The 19356-nt window shown below is 37.3% G+C and overlaps 1 protein-coding gene across 1 annotated transcript in view; it reads right to left on the bottom strand.

The window, feature by feature from the left end:
• DTL (denticleless E3 ubiquitin protein ligase homolog) overlaps positions 1–19356 on the bottom strand; it is a 40946-nt gene that overhangs the window by 10685 nt on the left and 10905 nt on the right. Inside the window, exons 7-13 of the mRNA XM_047077286.1 lie at positions 18130–18242; positions 16832–16905; positions 15418–15521; positions 15027–15131; positions 11806–11918; positions 5010–5099; positions 2300–2435 (exon numbers count right to left, since the gene is read on the bottom strand). Coding sequence (XP_046933242.1) covers positions 2300–2435; positions 5010–5099; positions 11806–11918; positions 15027–15131; positions 15418–15521; positions 16832–16905; positions 18130–18242 — 735 coding nt within the window. The remainder of the gene's footprint in view (positions 1–2299; positions 2436–5009; positions 5100–11805; positions 11919–15026; positions 15132–15417; positions 15522–16831; positions 16906–18129; positions 18243–19356) is intronic.

The following is a 19356-nucleotide window of genomic DNA, read 5'->3' as shown; positions in this document are numbered from 1 at the left end:
CATTAGACACTGCTCACTTGCAATTCATGACCACTAGCCTCAAGTTGACCCATTGCCCAACAACCGTGTTTCCCTGGTCCACTTTCTCTTCTTTTCTCTGCGTGACTATTTCAGACTCACTTATCTCTCCTCAAATCTCAACCACTTCCTCCCTTACCCTTATTTTCAGTTGATGATCCTGATTCCTATCTTACTAAGAAAATAGAAGCTATCAACTTCCATAGGTTCTGACCTACCTTCACTGTGCCTGTATGTTCCACCTTCTCTCTAATTATTATGGATGAACTATCCACACTCTTAGCAAAGTCCTACCCTTCTACTTGTGAATTCGATACCATCCCTTCACACTTACTTGAGAACACTGCTCTAGTAAATTTCCCTGCATCAAGTTTCTCTCTCTATAGGATCCTTCCAATCACATACAAAATGCTATACTGCTTAAATAAAAATTTTTTTAAACATTTACTTTTGAGAGACAGAGTGCAAGCAAGAGTGGGGGAGAGGGGGAGGGACAGAGAGAGAGAGAGAGAGAGAAAATGAATCTTAACCAGACTCTTCACTGTCAGCACAGAGCCCAACATGGGGCTTGAACTCACGGAGTGTGAGATCATGACCTGGGCCAAAGTCCGACGCTTAACTGACCGAGCCACCCAGGTACTCCAAAATGCTATATTCCTATTAAAACAAAACAGAAACAAATGCTGCTTCTTCCTTCAGCCACCACTTTATTTCTCTCCTTTCCTTTCTAGCAAAACTCCTTGATAGAGCCTTCTATACTTGTAGTCTCCAAGTTCTCTTCTCTGATCCTCCTGAACATCCATCAGACCATGACACTCCACCAAAATTGCTCTCATGGAAGTCACCAAAGAATCCCCACACTGCCAAATCCAAAGGTCATTTCAGTCCTTGTCTTACGTGGAATGCTAAAAACATTTGACCAAATGGATCCCCCTCTCCATTACTTACTTGGGTCCCAAAATACAGTACTCTCCTGGTTTCTTCTCTAACTTCTCTGGTTGTGTCTGTTTCTTCACCTCTCTAATCTCTAAACATTGGGGTGTTCCAAGGCTCAGACCCCAGACCTATTCTCTACCTTAGCTATAGCTTCCTTGCTCTATGATGATGGACCCCAAATTTATAGCTTTAGCCCCAAACTGCAAAATTAACATCTAACTGCCTCTCTGACATCTCCATTTGAATGTCTAATAATCACATCAAACAACATATCCAAAGGGAACTTCCGCTATTCCCTCCCAAACCTGTTCCTTCTGCAGTGATTCCTGTTTAGGTCAATGGCAATTCCATTCTTCTAGTTTTACAAGCCCTAAGCTCTGAAGTCATCCTTAGTAATTCTCCCTTACATCCCACATCTGATTCCACACCACGTTCTGTTGGCTCCACCTTGTACATATATCCAGAATTTGAAGACTTCTTACCATATCTTTTGCTACCCCTCTGTCCAAGTCACCATCATGGCTTCCTGGATTATTTCAAAACGACATTAAAATTAGCTTCCAGCTTTTATACTGCTCCCTTTACAATTTGTTTTCAACACAGGAGTAAGAATGATCAAGCAAAGTCAGATCATGATACTCGTCTATTTAAAACCCTGCAATAACTTTTTGTCTGTCAGAATAAAAGCCAAATTGTAGAAGAACCTCATTTCCCATTACTATTCCCCTCCCTCTCCTTAGCTTGCACCAGCCACAGGGGCTATAGCCATATTAGCCCCTTCAAGGAACAAAAAAATATGTCAGGCCTGCTCCTACTTTAGGGTTTTTGCACTTGTCTGCCTGGAATATTCTTCAAAATGTCCACGTGGCTCACTACTTCACTTCTTTTACTCAAATGTCATCTAAACATTTAGACCTCCCTGGGCACCTAATTTCCCAGTGTTCTTTTTTTTTTTCTCAAGTACTCATGATTTGACATAGTACATATTTTACTTTAACTTGTTTCTATGCCGCTCATACTAATCTGTAAGCTTCGTTTATGTCTTTGGGTTTTTTGATTCTTTTGTTCATTGCTAAATCTCCAGCAACTCAGAACAGTGCCTAGCACATAGTAAATGTTCAATAAAAATTTTGAAAATAAATCCACCACTGGATTCCAGTGCTTCGTATAGATGATAAACATAGCAGTGCTCAGAAAATATGTATTGAAAAGAATGAATGTCAAAAAGATGGTGCTTTCCTTTAAAAATATACCAAGACAAGATGAAATCTAGCTTATCACTCTGTACTGTAGAATGAAACCAATTAAACCACGAACAACTTAGAAAAATGCATGGGATCCTTACCTAGGTCAGCTCTCGCCTCTTTTTTCTTCTGAGATGCCCAACCCACTATGGAGAGCTTATCTCCTCCTGATTTCTCCTCTAAGCCTCTATTCAAACGCCAGATTTTCAGTGTATTGTCATCAGAGCAGGTAGCAATCTAGTGAGAACCAGGAAGGGAGTCAAGAAGTTTCAATCAAAGACTTACAACAAAGGAAAAATTTTGTAGATCTTAAGGACTCATAAGGAGAATTATTCTGTCTGACACACCAGGATATAGAAAATGATATCTGAAAAGTCATATACTTCCATTCTTTGCTTTCAGGAATCACTCCAGATTTCCAAAGGACTCTCTATAGTTTCTTAATAATTCTGCTGGTATGTCTTTCATTACCAGTCATTTATTACCTGACCTAATGCCTTACTATAAAACCAAGTTCATTTCATTTTTGCCTTAAAAACTTGGGCTAGTCATTATCTTTATAACTTTCTATAGAACTATGACATATATACTTATAATACCTTTTTTACTCTCCCTCTTAAATGATGAACCAGTACATGTCACCATTCAATTTCTACCACTTTCTTCTGAATTATACATGATCTGGCTTACTGCTACAGTAATGGGATCATTTCCAAGATCAGGCTTAGTTCATGACTCTAGGAAGCTGTGACAAGTAGAATGAAACCATTCCTTTGAGATTCTTTTTAAATAGGTAAAGGAGCGATCTGGGAAAACAACAAGTTCACTAGGCTGAAAGAAGTTAAAAATAACCTTTGCCCCTTTAAAAATATCTGACCATTCCCGATCTTGGTCCCAGCCTTTTATGGCAGAGAAAGTCCAGCCTGAAGAGCTTGTGGCAAATGGCCACTGGTACCAGAGCTGTTCCCCAGCATTTGTTTATATAATTTCTCTATTTCAGTCACTAAAGAGAGAGAAAAAAAGAACACACGTTCTCTTAAGTCTTGGCCCCCAAGAGACTGGCAGCTTTTTCCTTTCCTTACTGGGAGGCCAAAAGAAGACACACATACTTAACTGCTCAACAAGAAATGCCTGGAATCCCCAGTTACTCTATGGTCTATTAATAAGAGTTATTAGTTCCAGAGCACCTACTGTGCATCTGACAATTTACATTTTTTAACTTAATACTCACAATGTAAAAAACCTTGAACTCAAATAACCTCATCTGCAGATTAGAATAAAGTTGATCGCCCAATGTCACCACAATTAAGTGGCAAAGCTAGAACTGAAATATTATGTTTTTCCAATTTCAGAGGCTTTTGTTTTTATACCATACTTACCTTCCTAACTCTAGGCTGGGAGCAAAATTATTTTATTTTATTTTAATGTTTATTTACTTTTGAGAGACAGAGAGAGACAGAGCATGAGCAGGGGAGGGGAAGAGAGGGAGAGGGAGGCACAGAATCCAAAGCAGGCTCCAGGCTCTGAGCTGTCAGCACAGAGCCCAACGTGGGGCTTGAACCCAAGAGCCGTGAGATCATGACCTGAGCCAAAGTCGGACACTCGGACACTTAACTGACTGAGCCACCCAGGTGCCCCTAGGAGCAAAATTATTTAAAAAAAACTTTTAAAAGGGTAGTCACTTGATGAGTATAGGTAAACAACCCTGTCATTTCCTAGGAGTCTTTCCTGTGCATATACATGAGGACAATATATTGTGGTTGAAAAAAGATGACATAAATAACTGAAAAATTAAAAAACTATCCCAATTCTACAAAATAGAAAATATGTTAAAAGCAGATATTTCACTGGAAGTTACATGGAATCTCAGAAGGAAAATGTCATTGGGATATAATTATTGGTGATTAAAGCGATTAAGTTAAAAAAAAAAAAAAAGGCCTATCACGAGGCTGACCACAGAAATGGTTATATAGGGATACAGAAATAAAAAGAAATCCACAGCAGTACTGGAAAGCTAGCAGAGATGCCTTGAGTAGAGCAGACCATAAAAAGTTTCTGGAAGATAAAAAACAGATGGGAACAAAACCTCAAAACTTCATGCATGAAAGGGGAGATCTCCACAGAAGTGAGATTTCTTGTAAATCCCAATAACCCAAAGACCAGGGGAAGTAGAGGCCAGGAGAGTGACTGGAACTTGGGCCGCTATTGTATGAAAGCCCTACATGTACATAAAGATTATGATTATGTTTCTGGTCTTTCTACATTTCAGGATTTTGTTTTTAAGTATTACTGTTAATTTTTTTTTTTAAGTGAGAAATGTCTAAAACATTTTAGAGCTACTTATGTAGTTTTGCCATAGATAACCTAGCACATTAAGACTTCACAGCAAGCATTGTTTAGGCATGTGAACACTAAATTGGACTGTGAAGAACAGTCGAGATGTTACCTTTAATATGTCACATTGATAATATGTAGATAGTTAATAAAACTAGTTTTTTCACCTTAAAATTTTCTTTTTACTTTAGAGTTTCGGATAAAATTTAATTACGTTAAAAACTTAATTCTACGTTTAGGAAAACAATGACTTCCAAGGAATCAAGAAATCCATTCTTATTCTTTAGTGTAAGTTTCTCTACTGGTAGAGAAAAGTAGAATGTGTATGATTAATGCTGACATAGATCCTGGATGGCCTCTAGTTCTTTCGATCTCTACTTAAACATTGAAGTCTGTATAACACTCAAAATAACCTTGGGAAAATCTACAAATCTGTGATCCACTTTTTAAATCAACTACAGAGATTTATTTACAAACCTTTGTGAAGTCTGATGGACACCAGCACACAGATGTGACCTCTTGAGAGTGACCCTGGAGTACCGTAGGAGGATGCCAGGGTGTGGAGACCTATTACACCATCAAAAAAAGAAAAAAAACAAGTCAGCAGAGCAGTGCTAGGTCTCCCAGATAGAGCCTTTGAATCTCTCCATATTTGTGCCTTAGATAGCTTTGTTACCAAACGTCACTTAAGTATGCCTAGTTATAGCTCAGAAAAGAGTTCCAATGGGCAAAATATTTCTGCCACCGATCTGAGAAAACAGATATGAACTCAGATACCAGGACAGGACTACCTAACTATCTATATATATTTTGACTAAAATTCAAGAATGACATTTTCCCTCACTTCTTAGCTGGTAACTTTCTGCAAGGATGGGGTTCAGCTGCTAGGTAGTGTGCACTTCAAGGGAGCCCTGTTTTTACATAGCCTAGGCATTTTCAGATCTTCTCTAATCAGTGACTTCTGGGAATACTGCATTAACTAAACCCTGAAGGCATCTCAGACATACTACCAGTTCTCCTGCAACAAGAGGACAGTCTTTCATCCAAAAGACTCACTGATTTTTACCAAAGTCATCCCTTCATTTTGAAGGACTATAAACCATATACTTTTACATGGCACTTTGGTATCCTTTTTGTAAAAAAAGAATCTTTTACAATTTCATTTTGGTTAATTTGATTAAAGAACTCTTGAATTTTCAGTTAAGTTCTGCTATGTTTTAATGAATCAAGGGTCATATTATGCAGTATAACACACATGACTAAGGATCAGATTCCCCCCCTCACTGGATGCCATTAGTGATCTGCATTTGACAGTTGATTCATTCGAGAGCTGTCAATCCCTTTCAGAGGCCATGGGAATTAATCAGCACAATATGGCACAAACTCATTTAACTATTATTAGCACATGTGTTTGAAAAAGAGAAATTATTCCCTTTTCATTTTCCCAAGGCTCTGAATCATTGCTCATCTGTATGAAGAAAGTGGAGGCGACTCTGGAAAGAATATTTGCAAGAATGACTAAGTAAACTTAATAGATTTCCTTCAATTGTAGTGAAGATATTCAACACACTGATTCATAAGGTTCTCCAACTCAATCATTACTACTCCTCTCTTGGGTTAAATGGCACAGGTAATGATTCAAAAAGCAAAAGAAGAGAAAGAACAGAGTCTAATTTGCCTTGCTGGGTTAATTAGAGTTTCACAGAAAAAGCTTTTTCCTGAGTATTAACAAAAAGGATCTCACTTTCTGCCTCCTACAATGGCACAGAGAGCAATAACTCATTCTCTCACAAGGTAGCATATTTTAGAAAAGACTTTTATTTCAGGAGTCACAGAAATTCTCCATCCTTCTCTCTTTGGGATGGCCCCAGCCCATTAAGTTTCTCTTCACCCAAGGCCCAAGCAGGATGGGTAGCAGCAAATTAAAAGGGAGAGAAAACCCTAATGTTCTTTTGACCCTCCCTGGTAGGAACACATTACTCTACTGCATTGGTTTACTCTGCTTATGGCCTCTAGCTTGTCATTTCATGATACTGGCTCTTCTTCAATTTCCTAGGCATTATAATACCTAAGGAAACCTAAACGTGTATACAAAGGATTAAAATAAATTAAAAAACAAATAAACAAATATCCGCCAATAGAATCCATGTACATTTTTGCATTTACCTATAGGATCTAAGAGAAAAAACAAAAGATCCCTTGGAAAAACTTTTTACAAACTGATAAGATAGGAATAATAATGACAATAAAAGTCAGCATTTGTTGAGCCAGGCACTTTACATAGCTTCAAACGTGGGGGGAGAAGGTTCCTCCAAAAGTTAAACATAGAATTAATTACTAGACGACCCAGCACTTATATTCTTATACACACAGAAGAGCTGAAAATGTATGTTCAAACACTTGTAGATGAACGCTCATAGGTGCTTTATTCATAAAGCCAAAAAAGTGAAATAATTCAAATATCTACCAACTAATAAAGGCATAAGTAAAATGTGGTCAATACATACAGTGAATACTCAGCCATAAAAAGGAATGGAGTACTGATACCTGCAACAACATGATGAATCTTGAAAACACTGTGTGACTCTATGTGTAGGATATGTCCAGAAGAGGCAAAACCATAGACAGAACAGAGGTTAGTGCTTGCCAGAGGCTGAAGGCAGGGAAGAACAGAGAGCAACTCTTATTAAAAGGTATAGTGTTTCGTTTTGGAGTAATGAAAACATCTGGGAATGAAATAGTGATGGTGGCTGCACAATATTGCGATTATACTCAAAATCCCTGAACTGTACATTGACAAATGACTAAAATGATGAACCTTATATTCTATGAATTCTATCTCAACAAAAAAAAAGTGGAGAGAAGGACATGAGGTAGGCTGAAATGAGAGGTACTGTCCAGCAAGTTTATCTGAATGGTAGTTACAAGTGCTTTCGCAGTTTAGGACTATACTAGCGTGGTATAGTACCCTTGCTGACTACTTGGAGATAAAATGTCCTCTGGTGAAGCTCAAGTTGTTTTTAAATCCTTCCTTTTTAGTCAAGTAAGTTTTTATTTATGGTCACTTCATTTTTATAAAACATTACTGTCTTTACATGATTTCATTTTTTTTAAGCCTCTATTTTTAAGTAGGAAGAGGAAACTAAGTCAAAGAGACATTTACACCTGTGCATCCTGGAGAGGGTCAAACCATGGAAAACTGCCCTCTCTTACATATTCTAGCTGTTATACAGACTTTGCCTCAAGGCAAGAAGAGTCCCCGTGGTAAAACTCCTGGAACTATAAACGCAACAGGTAGAAAGAACTGGCTCTAAGCTATGCATGTAATAAACATTTTGTATCCTTAAACGTGCAAAAAAGATGAGCACCTTTCCCCCCAAAATCTCCTTACTATGCCCAGTGAGAAACCAAATCTCATCTTTATTTCTGCCATGAGATCATTTACACTTCCTAAAGTGTCAGGCTCAATGTTTCGCCAGTCAGCGGTAGAATTGACTGTGCCAAATGAGTTTATTTATAACCACTTCAATACTATTCAGCGGCTATAACAGAAATGAACCAGGAAAAGGAGGTGAGGGATAAGAAATTAAAAAGAAAAAAATATATTAACTGTATTTTGAAGTCTTGGGCCTCAGTATCAGAGAGCCTAACTATATTATATCTCCCCTTTGCTGAGCAGTGGTAAAGATTAGAAGGCTATTCTCTTCTGTCTTAAGATCTGAAACTCCTTTATTTCACTGTTTTCTTGTGCCCATGGGCTTTTTAACATAGGAAAAATCCCAACACTTGAAGGAATTCTGACTGCTGGAAACACAGCAGAGCTGTAAGATAACCTAACAGCCTGGATACTCAGCTTGCATGGAATGGTTTTAAACTACACCCCCACCTTATTTTTTAATCATGGAAAAGAGAAACTGAGCCACGTCACTAGGCAAATTCAATTTTAGGAGCAGTGAGCTTGCCAGGATCTCAAATATCAGAGCCTGCACATTGAGTTATGTGTGGACAGGCAGGAGAACATCATGTCTGAACCACATCATTCAGCACTGACATGTGACCCTGCCTAGGAATTTAGAAAGGGTCACCCATGTATGTGATAGCCACTGAGTAGACATCTGAAAATGGGTTACTAACAACAGCCAAGTATCTTTACTGCATGTCTCTAAAGAAACTATACCTCCACCCTTATTCCCTGAAACGAAACAAAACAGTTTGTGTACTAAAGGAAATAGAATTGACAATAAAATATATCTGTAAACACATACACCCATGTATAATATACAATTATATGCATAATTACATATATGTAATAAAAAACTTATTTTAAAAGATTTTTAATAATGATCAGTGCATTAAGTATTTTTTGCATAATCTTTTATTATGCTTTTTTGTACGTGTAATTTTCTTTTAAAGAATTAAAAAACTTAAAAAGATACAGACTTTGGTAGGAATAAAATCTTCCTGCTAAGTTGGAAGTCAAATAGAAAAAGGAATGGAGACAAGATAGTGAGAGAAGGAGAAAGGGAAAACAAAAAGAAAAATAAGCATTAAGACCAAATATGAAACTCAAAATATTAGAAGAAAGCATTAGTGTTGCTAACCTATATCATCAAAGTTTAAAACTCGTATCAGAAAATTTTATAGACAAGAAACTAAGTAAAAACTCTTATGAATCAGGGTCTCAAGCATATATTTTACAAGCAAATTTTCATTTAAAAATACAATAAGTAGGGGTGCCTGGGGGGCTTGGTCGGTTAAGCGTCCAACTTTGGCTCAGGTCATGATCTCACAGCTTGTGAGTTCAACCCTGCTTTGGGCTCTGTGCTGACAGCTCAGAGCCTGGCGCCTGCTTCAGATTCTGTGTTTCCCTCTCTCTCCCCGCCTCCCCTGCTCATGCTCTTTCTCTCAAAAATCAATAAACATTAAAAAAAATAAAAATACAATAAATAAAAAAAAGAAACGTGCTTGTAGGAAAAGAGGCAAGTACAACACAAAAGCAACTTGGATAGAACAACGTCTCCACCATGTGACCATCTAGGATATTGTGACTAAAAACTCTTAAGGTAGTGTTGCATTTTTGTACTTCTAGGTATTCAGAGAAATCATTTTTTAGTGTGTCCCCCAGGACCAGATGAAATTAAGCTGAAGAATTATCCTTCATACCTGACAGATTCTACCCTCTCCTAAGCCAACATTAAAGATATGACTTCCGGGGTGCCTGGGTGGCTCAGTCGGTTAAGCAGCCGACTTCGGCTCAGGTCATGATCTCGCAGTCTGTGAGTTCGAGCCCCGCATCGGGCTCTGTGCTGACAGCTCAGAGCCTGGAGCCTGTTTCGGATTCTGTGTCTCCCTCTCTCTGACCCTCCCCTGTTCATGCTCTGTCTCTCACTGTCTCAAAAATAAATAAAACGTTAAAAAAAATTAAAAAAAAAAAAAAAAGATACGACTTCCTACAGGTTGGCAGGACTTACGAATGATGTAATTGCCTCCTAAGAAGGGATTTGATAACATTGAATCTGGGTCTATGAAGTTTGAGACATTATGACTCTAAGATCCAAAATGTGTGAATTCTGATCATTTAATTCACCAATGGCAGGGACATTTATGATATTATAGGGCAACTTAGAAGATAATTAATTTCTAGCCCTAGAAAAACAATGCCATATTACTCTTATTTCTCTGAACTCCCAGACACTTCTATAATTAATTAGTCCCACAAGAGCTACTTTTCAGTGGTCAGCAAGTGCTACTTGTGTAGTATTTCAGTTTTCTCCACTAATGTCAAATGGAAAGCTTTAAATTTCTTTTTAATATATTTTTTAATGTTTATTTTTGAGAGACACAGAGAGAGAGAGAGAGAGAGAGAGAGAGAGAGAGAGAGAGAGAGGATCCGAAGCAGGCTCTACGCTGTCAGCACAGAGCCAACTCAGGGCTTGAACTCACGAACCACAAGATCATGACTGGAGCTGAAGTCAGGCGCTTAATGGACTGAGCCACCCAGATGACCCCAGCAGCTTTAAATTTCTTAGCTTATAGTAGTCACTTAGGTATCATTGTTATTTAAAAAGTAAAAAAATATTGGGGCACCTGGGTGGCTCAGTCAGTTAAGTGTCCGACCTCAGCCCAGATCATGATCTCACAATTCATGAGGTAGAGCCCTGTGTCAGGCTGTGTGCTGACAGCTCAGAGCCTGGAGCCTGCCTCGGATTCTGTGTCTCCCTCTCTCTCTGCCCCTCCCCTGCTCATGCTCTCTCAGTCTCTCAAAAACAAATAAACGTTAAAAAAAAAAAAAAAAAGTAAAAAAATATTATAAACTTGTGAAATGGGAAATCAGTAAAATAAAAAAGTTAAATAATGCTATTAAATATATGCAAAAGTGAGAAGCACCTGGACAGCTCAGCTGGTTAAGCGTCTGACTCTTGATTTTAGCTCAGGGTGTGAATCTCACGGTTCGTTGAGTTTGAGCCCCGCTTTGGGCTCTGTGCTGACTGTAGTGCAGCACCTGCTTGGGATTGGGATTTGGATTCTCTCTTTCACTCTCTCTCTGTCCCTCCCCCGCACTCTCTCTCTCTCTCTCAAAATAATAAACTTAATATATATATATATATATATATATATATATATATAAACAAACTTGATAAAGCATCTATTCTATTCTAGTAACCTTAAGATTGAACACTTATGAAAGAGTAAAGGATATAATTGCCATACAAATATTTTTGAGTGTTTTGTGTAAGGCTCTATGGTTAATTTGGGTATAGGATCCTGGGGATTAAAATACTGTATTTTAAAGATATTTCTAAAAAATTTTTATTTACTTATTTCGAGAGAGAGTGTGTGTGCAAGCAGGGGAGAGGCAGAGAGAGAGGGAGAAAGAGAATCCCAAGGATGCTCCACGCTCAGTGCAGAGCCTGACATGGGGCTTGATCTCATGATCAAGGCAGAAAGGCAGTCCAATGTGTTTTTCCAGGAAGTAGGACAAAGTAGTTAAGACTCTCTCCGGTCTTCTGAATTCTCAATTTCCTGATAATCTGTGAAACTCCTGGAGGACACGGATTGTCATTTCTGAGAAGCTCTGGCCATGAAAGTGTGTTATATTCTGACAGAGAGAGGTTTGGCTATGTTAAGAAGCAAGAAGCAACTTGTATTGAACATCTGATGTAAAGAAAGTTAACAGTATGTGTTTGCATTCAACTTGCTCATCTTAGAAAAAATATTTGTAAGAACACTTTAGTCTCTTTAGCCTCTTTGTGAGGGAAGTTTGGCAACTTACCTTCCAGATATAGGCAGCTTCATCACTTGAGCCACTGACTAAAAACTGGTCATCTGGACTAAGACTGGATTTAACATAGAAGGTAGAGTTTTGATGTCCACTGAAGATAGCCACTGCCAGAGGGGGAAAAAATAAAATTACTTGGTTCTTATTATCTATTGAAACAGATAGTCAAGCTATTTTCACTAAATTAAAAGGAATTGGACATTGTCACAAAAGTAAAGGAAGTCTCAGAGAGAGGCTTTATATTAGACGCATTCTCATGACCTAAGCCCAAATACTTGGTATAGAGCTGGCTATAGAAGAGAACGTGATGAAAAACATTCCTAAGAAGAATGGAACCAGTCTCCACTCTTTTAGTAAAATGCCTTTGTTAGACCCCTCTTTCCCCACCCTGAGGAAGGGCTTTTCCATTGTATAATACATTGGTCCTTCTTCCTCTAAGACTTCAAATCTCAAGGACAAATTTCCTATTTTATTCTTTCCTCACTAGACCTCACAGTGCTTTGAACAGAGTAGATTTTCAAACATTTGTTGCATGAATAAGCAGTAATCAGTGGAAAGAGTTAAGATTTAGGGACAGGTCATTTGGGATGTAGGAATCTATCTTAATTTTTTTGTAGGAGTCTTTTTAATTCCACACTTTAAAAAGGCTGGAAAGAAGTAGCTAGTGGGGTAAACTATATGTTCACACGTAAGATATTCCAACTAGGTTAGTTTTAGCCTTCAGGTTTAGACTTCTTACTACCTGTGGTAAAAGAGCAAGTAATCCAATCTAGCACAATGTGCTTGACAGGTTCTTCTACCCTCAGACCAAAACCTGAGGCCTCTGGTATGAGAACACTAATAGGAAATATAAGAAAAATAATCTCACTTATTGGAGAATTTAAGGATACATATAAACAGGAAAAAAAATTCACTCCAATCTTCTAACAGAAAGGAAATAGGAATTATTAAGGGACTTAATAGCTTTCCTTAAGTGGTCATAGAAATCTCTTCCTTTTACCAGAATCAAACTGGAAAAAGATCTTGTAGTTTTTGCTTTTCAAGAAAAAGCCTACATATTAAATAGTTTCCACCGCAACACTCTCAATGTGGAAGTAGAATGTGAATCAATTCAGATATAATTTTCTTTTCACCTATTATGATAGATAAATCCTCACAAAATAAAAGCCTCCTTTGTTCTGAATCCAACTCTAAAACTATACTTATTTTTTTCAACTCTAACTATGAATGGAAAACTACAGACCAAATTTCCCACTAAACCAGTAAGTGTTTACTGCCCTCTGCTGGTCTAATAATGTACACTGTAAATGCTTCACACCTTTTGAAAAATCCTTAAACCTGTATTGGCTTTGATTAGCTTAACTTAAATTAATAATTTGGGCTCTGAAAATGCTTTACTGAAGTAGTTCAGAGTCATCCTTATGAACATCACTTAGTATAATAAAATATTGTGAATTAAAAGCATGGGAAATGAAATATTAAGCCCAGGACCCTCTGAAGTATTTTTAATTAAAACATTTTTTTATTAACATTTATTTATTTTTTGAGAGTCAGAGAGAGACAGAGCATGAGCAGGGGAGGTACAGAGAGAGGGAGACACAGAATTGGAAGCAGGCTCCAGGCTCTGAGCTGTCAGCACAGAGCCAGATGCGGGGCTCGAACCCACAAACCATGAGATCACGACCTGAGCCGAAGTCAGTCGCCCAACCGACTGAGCCACCCAGGGGCCCCAGGACCCTCTGAAGTTTTGAAAAAGATAAGCAATTACCAGATGTCACACACACATCTGTCACTCAATTTCTAAGGAACGTTATCTATCTACCTATCTATCTAATACTATTTTAGGAGCACAGGAAAAAGGTCACTAAATTATTAGTAAAGTAGCATTGGGCATATTTGTTTGATGACAGAGGGGCAAACTAAACTCAAGCCCCCCTTTAGGGCCACACCATAAAAAAAAATGACACAAAAAGAGCTCTTGTGGGGCGTTGGGTGGCTTAGTCGGTTGAGCGTCCAACTTAAGCTCAGGTCATGATCTCACGGCTTGTGAGTTCGAGCCCCAAGTCAGGCTCTGTGCTAACAGCTTGGAGCCTAGAGCCTGCTTCAGATTCTGTCTCCAACTCTTGCTCCCCCTCCCCCACTCACACTCTCTCCCTCTCTCTCTCTCTCAAAAATTAACAACATTAAAAAAATTTTTTAAAAAAGGGAGCTCTTGTATATTTGATAACACAATTGGGATTATATTTTTATTTTTTGGAGAAAGATTTTAAAAACTCTATTTTATATGGCTATTTAAATTAAAAGCTATCCAAGTTCTGGCTTGACTCAGGAAAATAGGAAAAGAAGTTATATACCACTTCCCCTTTCCAAATAACCTTGTTCTTGTTTAGACAAACACCAGAACCATGCAGGGTGTTAGAAATACCAACTGTGAAGCTGTCATAGAATTCAAAATCCTAATAATGGCTTGGGGCAGTCTTTGGAAACTTCTGTAAGAGCCCAGCTAAATTCTATACTATTTTAAGGTTCCTTATTTATCAACACATCTTACTTTAATGGGAACTAGGTAACTTTGGGGATTGGTTATAGAATTCAAAGTCTGTTTCTGACCTGAGCAAGAACCAGGTTATGAATATGTAGCTTGCCTAAGTAATTGATAATATTCTTAAAATTATGTAACCCAAATAACCCTTTTCGATGATGTCTAAGAAATTTTCACTTCTTTTTAAAAAATGTCATGTATCAACTTTGAACACCAAATTCCAATTTTAATTTTCTTGAAGAAAAAAAAAAAGGCGAAGTTGGGGAAAACTAGAGATATTTAAGGAGGCTGAGTAGATAAAAACTATTTAGGGGCTTAAAAACTTCAGCCCCCTAATTTTAACAAACAACCCCCAAACAAGACAAAAGCTAAGCAGAACAGCTTTCTGTATCACAAAAATTGAGATAAATCTAAATACAGTCAAAGGGACATAATTTCAGGAAAGACTCACCGTTAACATAAAATTAAATCACCATAGCAGGATTCTGTTTACTTGTGCAATTACCATAGGAAAATGTATCTATCAAAACATCACTAGAACTAATCAAAGACCTCAAAGTCCTAATACGTCTTCATAAATTTGGTTTAGAAAAAAGGCCAATATTAAATTATCATTAACAAACACTTCCATAGTAGTTTTTGGGTAGGAGATTTGAAGTTGCTAAGATCTTACCTGGAGAAGTCTTTAATCCAGTCATATTGAACATGTAGATGTTGTCATCTGTGCAGTTAGCAAATAAAGTAGAGCCCGTGGAATCCAAAATCAGACTTGAGTATCCTAGAAAAAGGAAACTTTAGTTAGCATGTCCTGATGACAGTGAGTAGAACAGAAGTGAAAATGTGGAGGCAAAAAGAACATTCCACAAGATTATCAGAATTTGTCTTCCCCCAAATATATATAAACCAAAAATATTCTTCAGAGTGTTTATCTAATTTCAAAAAGATACAATGACATGTTAGCTTTAAGTCTGTGTTGCTGAAAACCAGCTTGATATTTATTTTTAAAATTTTAACAAAAACTCGCACATCTAAAAAAAAGTCCTACAGGCTATAAAAAGGCTTACCTAGTTTTCGAGTGCTGCTACCTGGGTACAGAAAAGACTTGGATGCTATGGGTTCCTGTCGATAAGCAGTATAATTCTTCCGTAAATCCCATATTTTGATTACCCTAAAAACCAAGGGAAAGAAAGCTATTTTGTAGCCACCCAACTCCAACCAGTTTCAACTACATTGAATGTGAAATGACTTTTAATCTGACTCCTCTGGCTCATCAATCAGGTATAATGAGGATATCTCACTGGGAAACAGATTGAACTATCTCATACCGTTATTTCCAATGTCAGGCTAACAACTTAAGCAGAACGGAAACAGATGTGATCTGACCCAGTGATGGGTTACCTTGAGTTTACTTTAAGGGAGCGGAAAAGGAAGATGAAGGTTGGGTTCCGATGGTCATTGTTTCATTGTTTTCAGAAACAAAACAAAATAAATGCTTCCTAAGCCATTAACACTCTGCATGTAACCTCTAACATCATAAGGAATAAGCCCTGTCCCTATGGTTATCTCTCTATATAAATCCTTAAGTAATCTAAATAAATTTTCCCGTGAAATGAAGTATTTCTTCATTTCACTTATTGGTATAATTGTCTTAATCCTCAACATCTAGTTTATAGGCAACCTGAAAAAAACCCAAGTTTGGTATAAAAGGGCAGTATCCTTGGAAACAAACAGAGCAAGCTTTCACAGCCATTCAGAAGCATTACTAATAACCTTCAGATAATCCTTCATTTGTGCCTGAGAATTTGGTCCACAGACAAGTTTTGGTGTCCAGAAGAGACAACAGAAATCCTAGTTCATTAAGCCATCATCCTATATTAGTTTCAAAGGTAGGGATGCCTTCAGAGATACAATGAGCAAATAAGAGGGCAAAGAAGGGTGCTTAAAAAAACATTGAAAGAATTTTTATTCTAACAAAGCAACCAATCAAGAAGTACCACAAACTTATTTGAAAACCAAACATTCAGACCAATCACGGATGGTAGGTATGTGAAAGTCATTAGGCCTTATTACTCCTTGAAATGCCCATTATATACCCAGAATCAGATTTCTTCTTTTAGGGTTATTACTAAACCTGAGAAGATAAAATCCAAAATAACAGAAATCTTACTCCTCAAAATAAGACCCACTGCTTAAATTCTACCGCATGGACAAGTGAGCTACCCATCCAGCTTCTCTACAACAGCAATAGCAGCCAACACAATGCTCCCGTGTGCTAGGTAATGTGCTCAGAGTGATACATTACCTCATTTAATTTTTTGAGCAAAAGGCCTAACTAGGTATTTTTCAGTGTCATCTGTAGTTCTCAGCTGGATATTCACTACGTCGAAAGTTAAAAGCACACACATTCAATTTTAACGGGACTAGGTGACTTCCCTATGTTTATGAAAGAGATCTCATCAAAAGAAGCAAGGCTCTTACCCATCCACAGCTCCCGCCGAGACTAATGTATTCTCATCTTGAAAGAGGACCACAGTAACACTCTGCTGGAAATCCTAACAGCACCAGAGGCAGAAAAAGAATGGCAGAAAGTCCTATTTTGGGTATCATAATCTTCACCACAAAGAAACCAAGATGCTAAAATGATGGCTTCCCCCTCACCCAAACTCTGAGTTAGACTAAATTTTCCCTTTCCCATAGTCCTAAATCAGATATTTAGCCTGACCAAGAAGTAATTTTGTGTGAAAATGACCTAAACGTCATTAAGTTATAGTACGTAGTGTTGACTTTGCCTTGTACTCAAGAAACAAACTGGTTCTACTTAAAATCAGCCCTACTAATAAGCTGTGTATTCTTAGAAAACTCATTTAACTTCCCTGTGCCTGTTTCATCTGTAAAATGTCACCGTCTACCTAAACTATCATATAGGAGTGTCTAAAGAATTATGGATAAAAAATGACTACATGCTCTGAAAAATTAAAAGGAGCTCAGTAGTTTTACCTCCTAATTGTCATTAACAAATTTCCTTGGCTCAGAATCTGATTGTCTAAAATGATATTAATTTTAACTTCATCTGGCCTCCAAAAATCACGTTAACCCTGTCAGTTTCTTCTCATGCCTGTGTCCTATTCATGGTTTACAATTTTAATTAGTAAACACATTTCTCTAACATATTAATTTGAATCCTACAGACCAGGAATATTAGCAAAATAAACACAATAAGACCCACCAAAAAAATGGTGATTTTTTTTTTTTTTTGAAAGAGAAAAGGTATATTATGGGCATTGTTTAAGCTTTTACTACAAATTTTCAGAGAGATACTGTATTCTACCTAAATGTCTCAATATATTTAATATTTTGCCAAATGTTTAAAAAAATATTAAAAACCTACATATTTCCTGTAGTTATGAAAACAACAGGGGTTCCTTCCTCCTAAAGAAAACTCTATCAAGGTACTTAATATGCTTCTTCAAACCATCCCCCCTTTTCTAATGAATTACATTATACTCTAGATACGTGTATGTACGGAGGTCTCTAGGGATGAGACTCAGGAAGATGACTTTTTACTATACTTCCAGGTGACTGTGTTGCACCCTACAGTTTGAGAACTACTACTGTAGTACTGTAGGTATTGAGTATTAAGCAATAAACCACTGATACCAAGAGGAAATGAAGATTCTCATTCATTTAACCTATAGCTCCTATTTTATGCCCAAGTTCTGTAAAATGAGATTCTATCCTGTTAAGATGCACACATGTACACAGCTATAAAACCTTACCACAGAAGGAGCAAGTCCTTTTGAATTCTGTTTCTTCTTAGGTTTTGAAGGGGTTTGCTTGTCTAAGGTATTGTGAGCTCCACTGATTTGATTCACTTGCCTATAAAATCCATCTGAAAGATATTCCGAACAAACTGATTTAGGTTTCAGAACTTTATTCCCATGCTGAATATAACATTTATGTATAAGTTCCCAAAATTGTATTCCTGAAAGTGAAAGAAGAAGCCGGGAGCTACTGCATTACATTTCTTTCAGTGAGATTATAATATATCAAAAAGAAATAAACGTATGGATATTTAGAGCAGCTTATGCCAAAACTTAGAAGCAATCAAGATGTCTTTCAGGAGATGAATGTATAAGTAAACTGTGGTATATCCAGACAATGGCATATTATTCAGTGGTAAAAAGAAATGAGCTACCAAGCCACGAATAGACATGGAGGAACCTTAAATACATATTAAGTGAGAGAAGCAAATCTCAAAAGGCTACATATGTAAGATTCCAATTATATGACATACTGAAAGAAGCAAAACTATGGAGCCAGTAAAAGATCAGTGGTTGCCAAGGGTCAGGATGAATAGGCAGAGCACAGGGGAATTTTAGCATTGTGAAACTAGTCTGCATGATACCATAATTATAGATACATGTCACCATATGTTTGTCAAAGCCAACAGAATGTACAATACCGAGAGTGAACCCTAATGTAAAGTACAGAGGGACACTGGGTACTAATGATGTATCAGTGCAGGTGTATCAATTTTGACAAATGTCCACAGCTCGGCTGTAGGATGCTGACAGTGGGAAAGGCTGTAAGGATAGGGAGTAGACCAGTACAGAGAAAATTCTGGATTTTCTGCTCCATTTTGCTGTGTATCTAAAAGCCCTCTGAAAAATAGTCTATTAAAAATAAATAAGTTATTTTTAAAAAAGCAAGCAGAGATACGATCATTGCATTCTGCTTAATGGTATCATGGGGGCAGTGTGAGCATAATTATGTTTAATCCAATTCTTCAAAGCCCAATAATTTTTAAACTAAAAGATCATCTCCCAGTGAGCCCATGTATTAATAATTCCATCAATAGTTTAGGTAAATTATTGCAGTTCAGAAGACAACAGAAGTAAATATGGACGGTAATACTTGCCACACAATGACAATTTGTACAGTGAGCAGAAATGGGGGATTGTGAACATGTGCCCCCTGGTGGTAACTATATGAAATCACTAACT

This window comes from Lynx rufus, unplaced genomic scaffold (genome assembly GCF_022079265.1).
Source record: "Lynx rufus isolate CCGP_SWC_20201006 ecotype Redwood Valley unplaced genomic scaffold, mLynRuf1.p SCAF_15, whole genome shotgun sequence".
Taxonomy (NCBI): Eukaryota; Metazoa; Chordata; class Mammalia; order Carnivora; family Felidae; genus Lynx; species Lynx rufus.
This window is presented reverse-complemented; position numbering and strand designations above follow the sequence as displayed.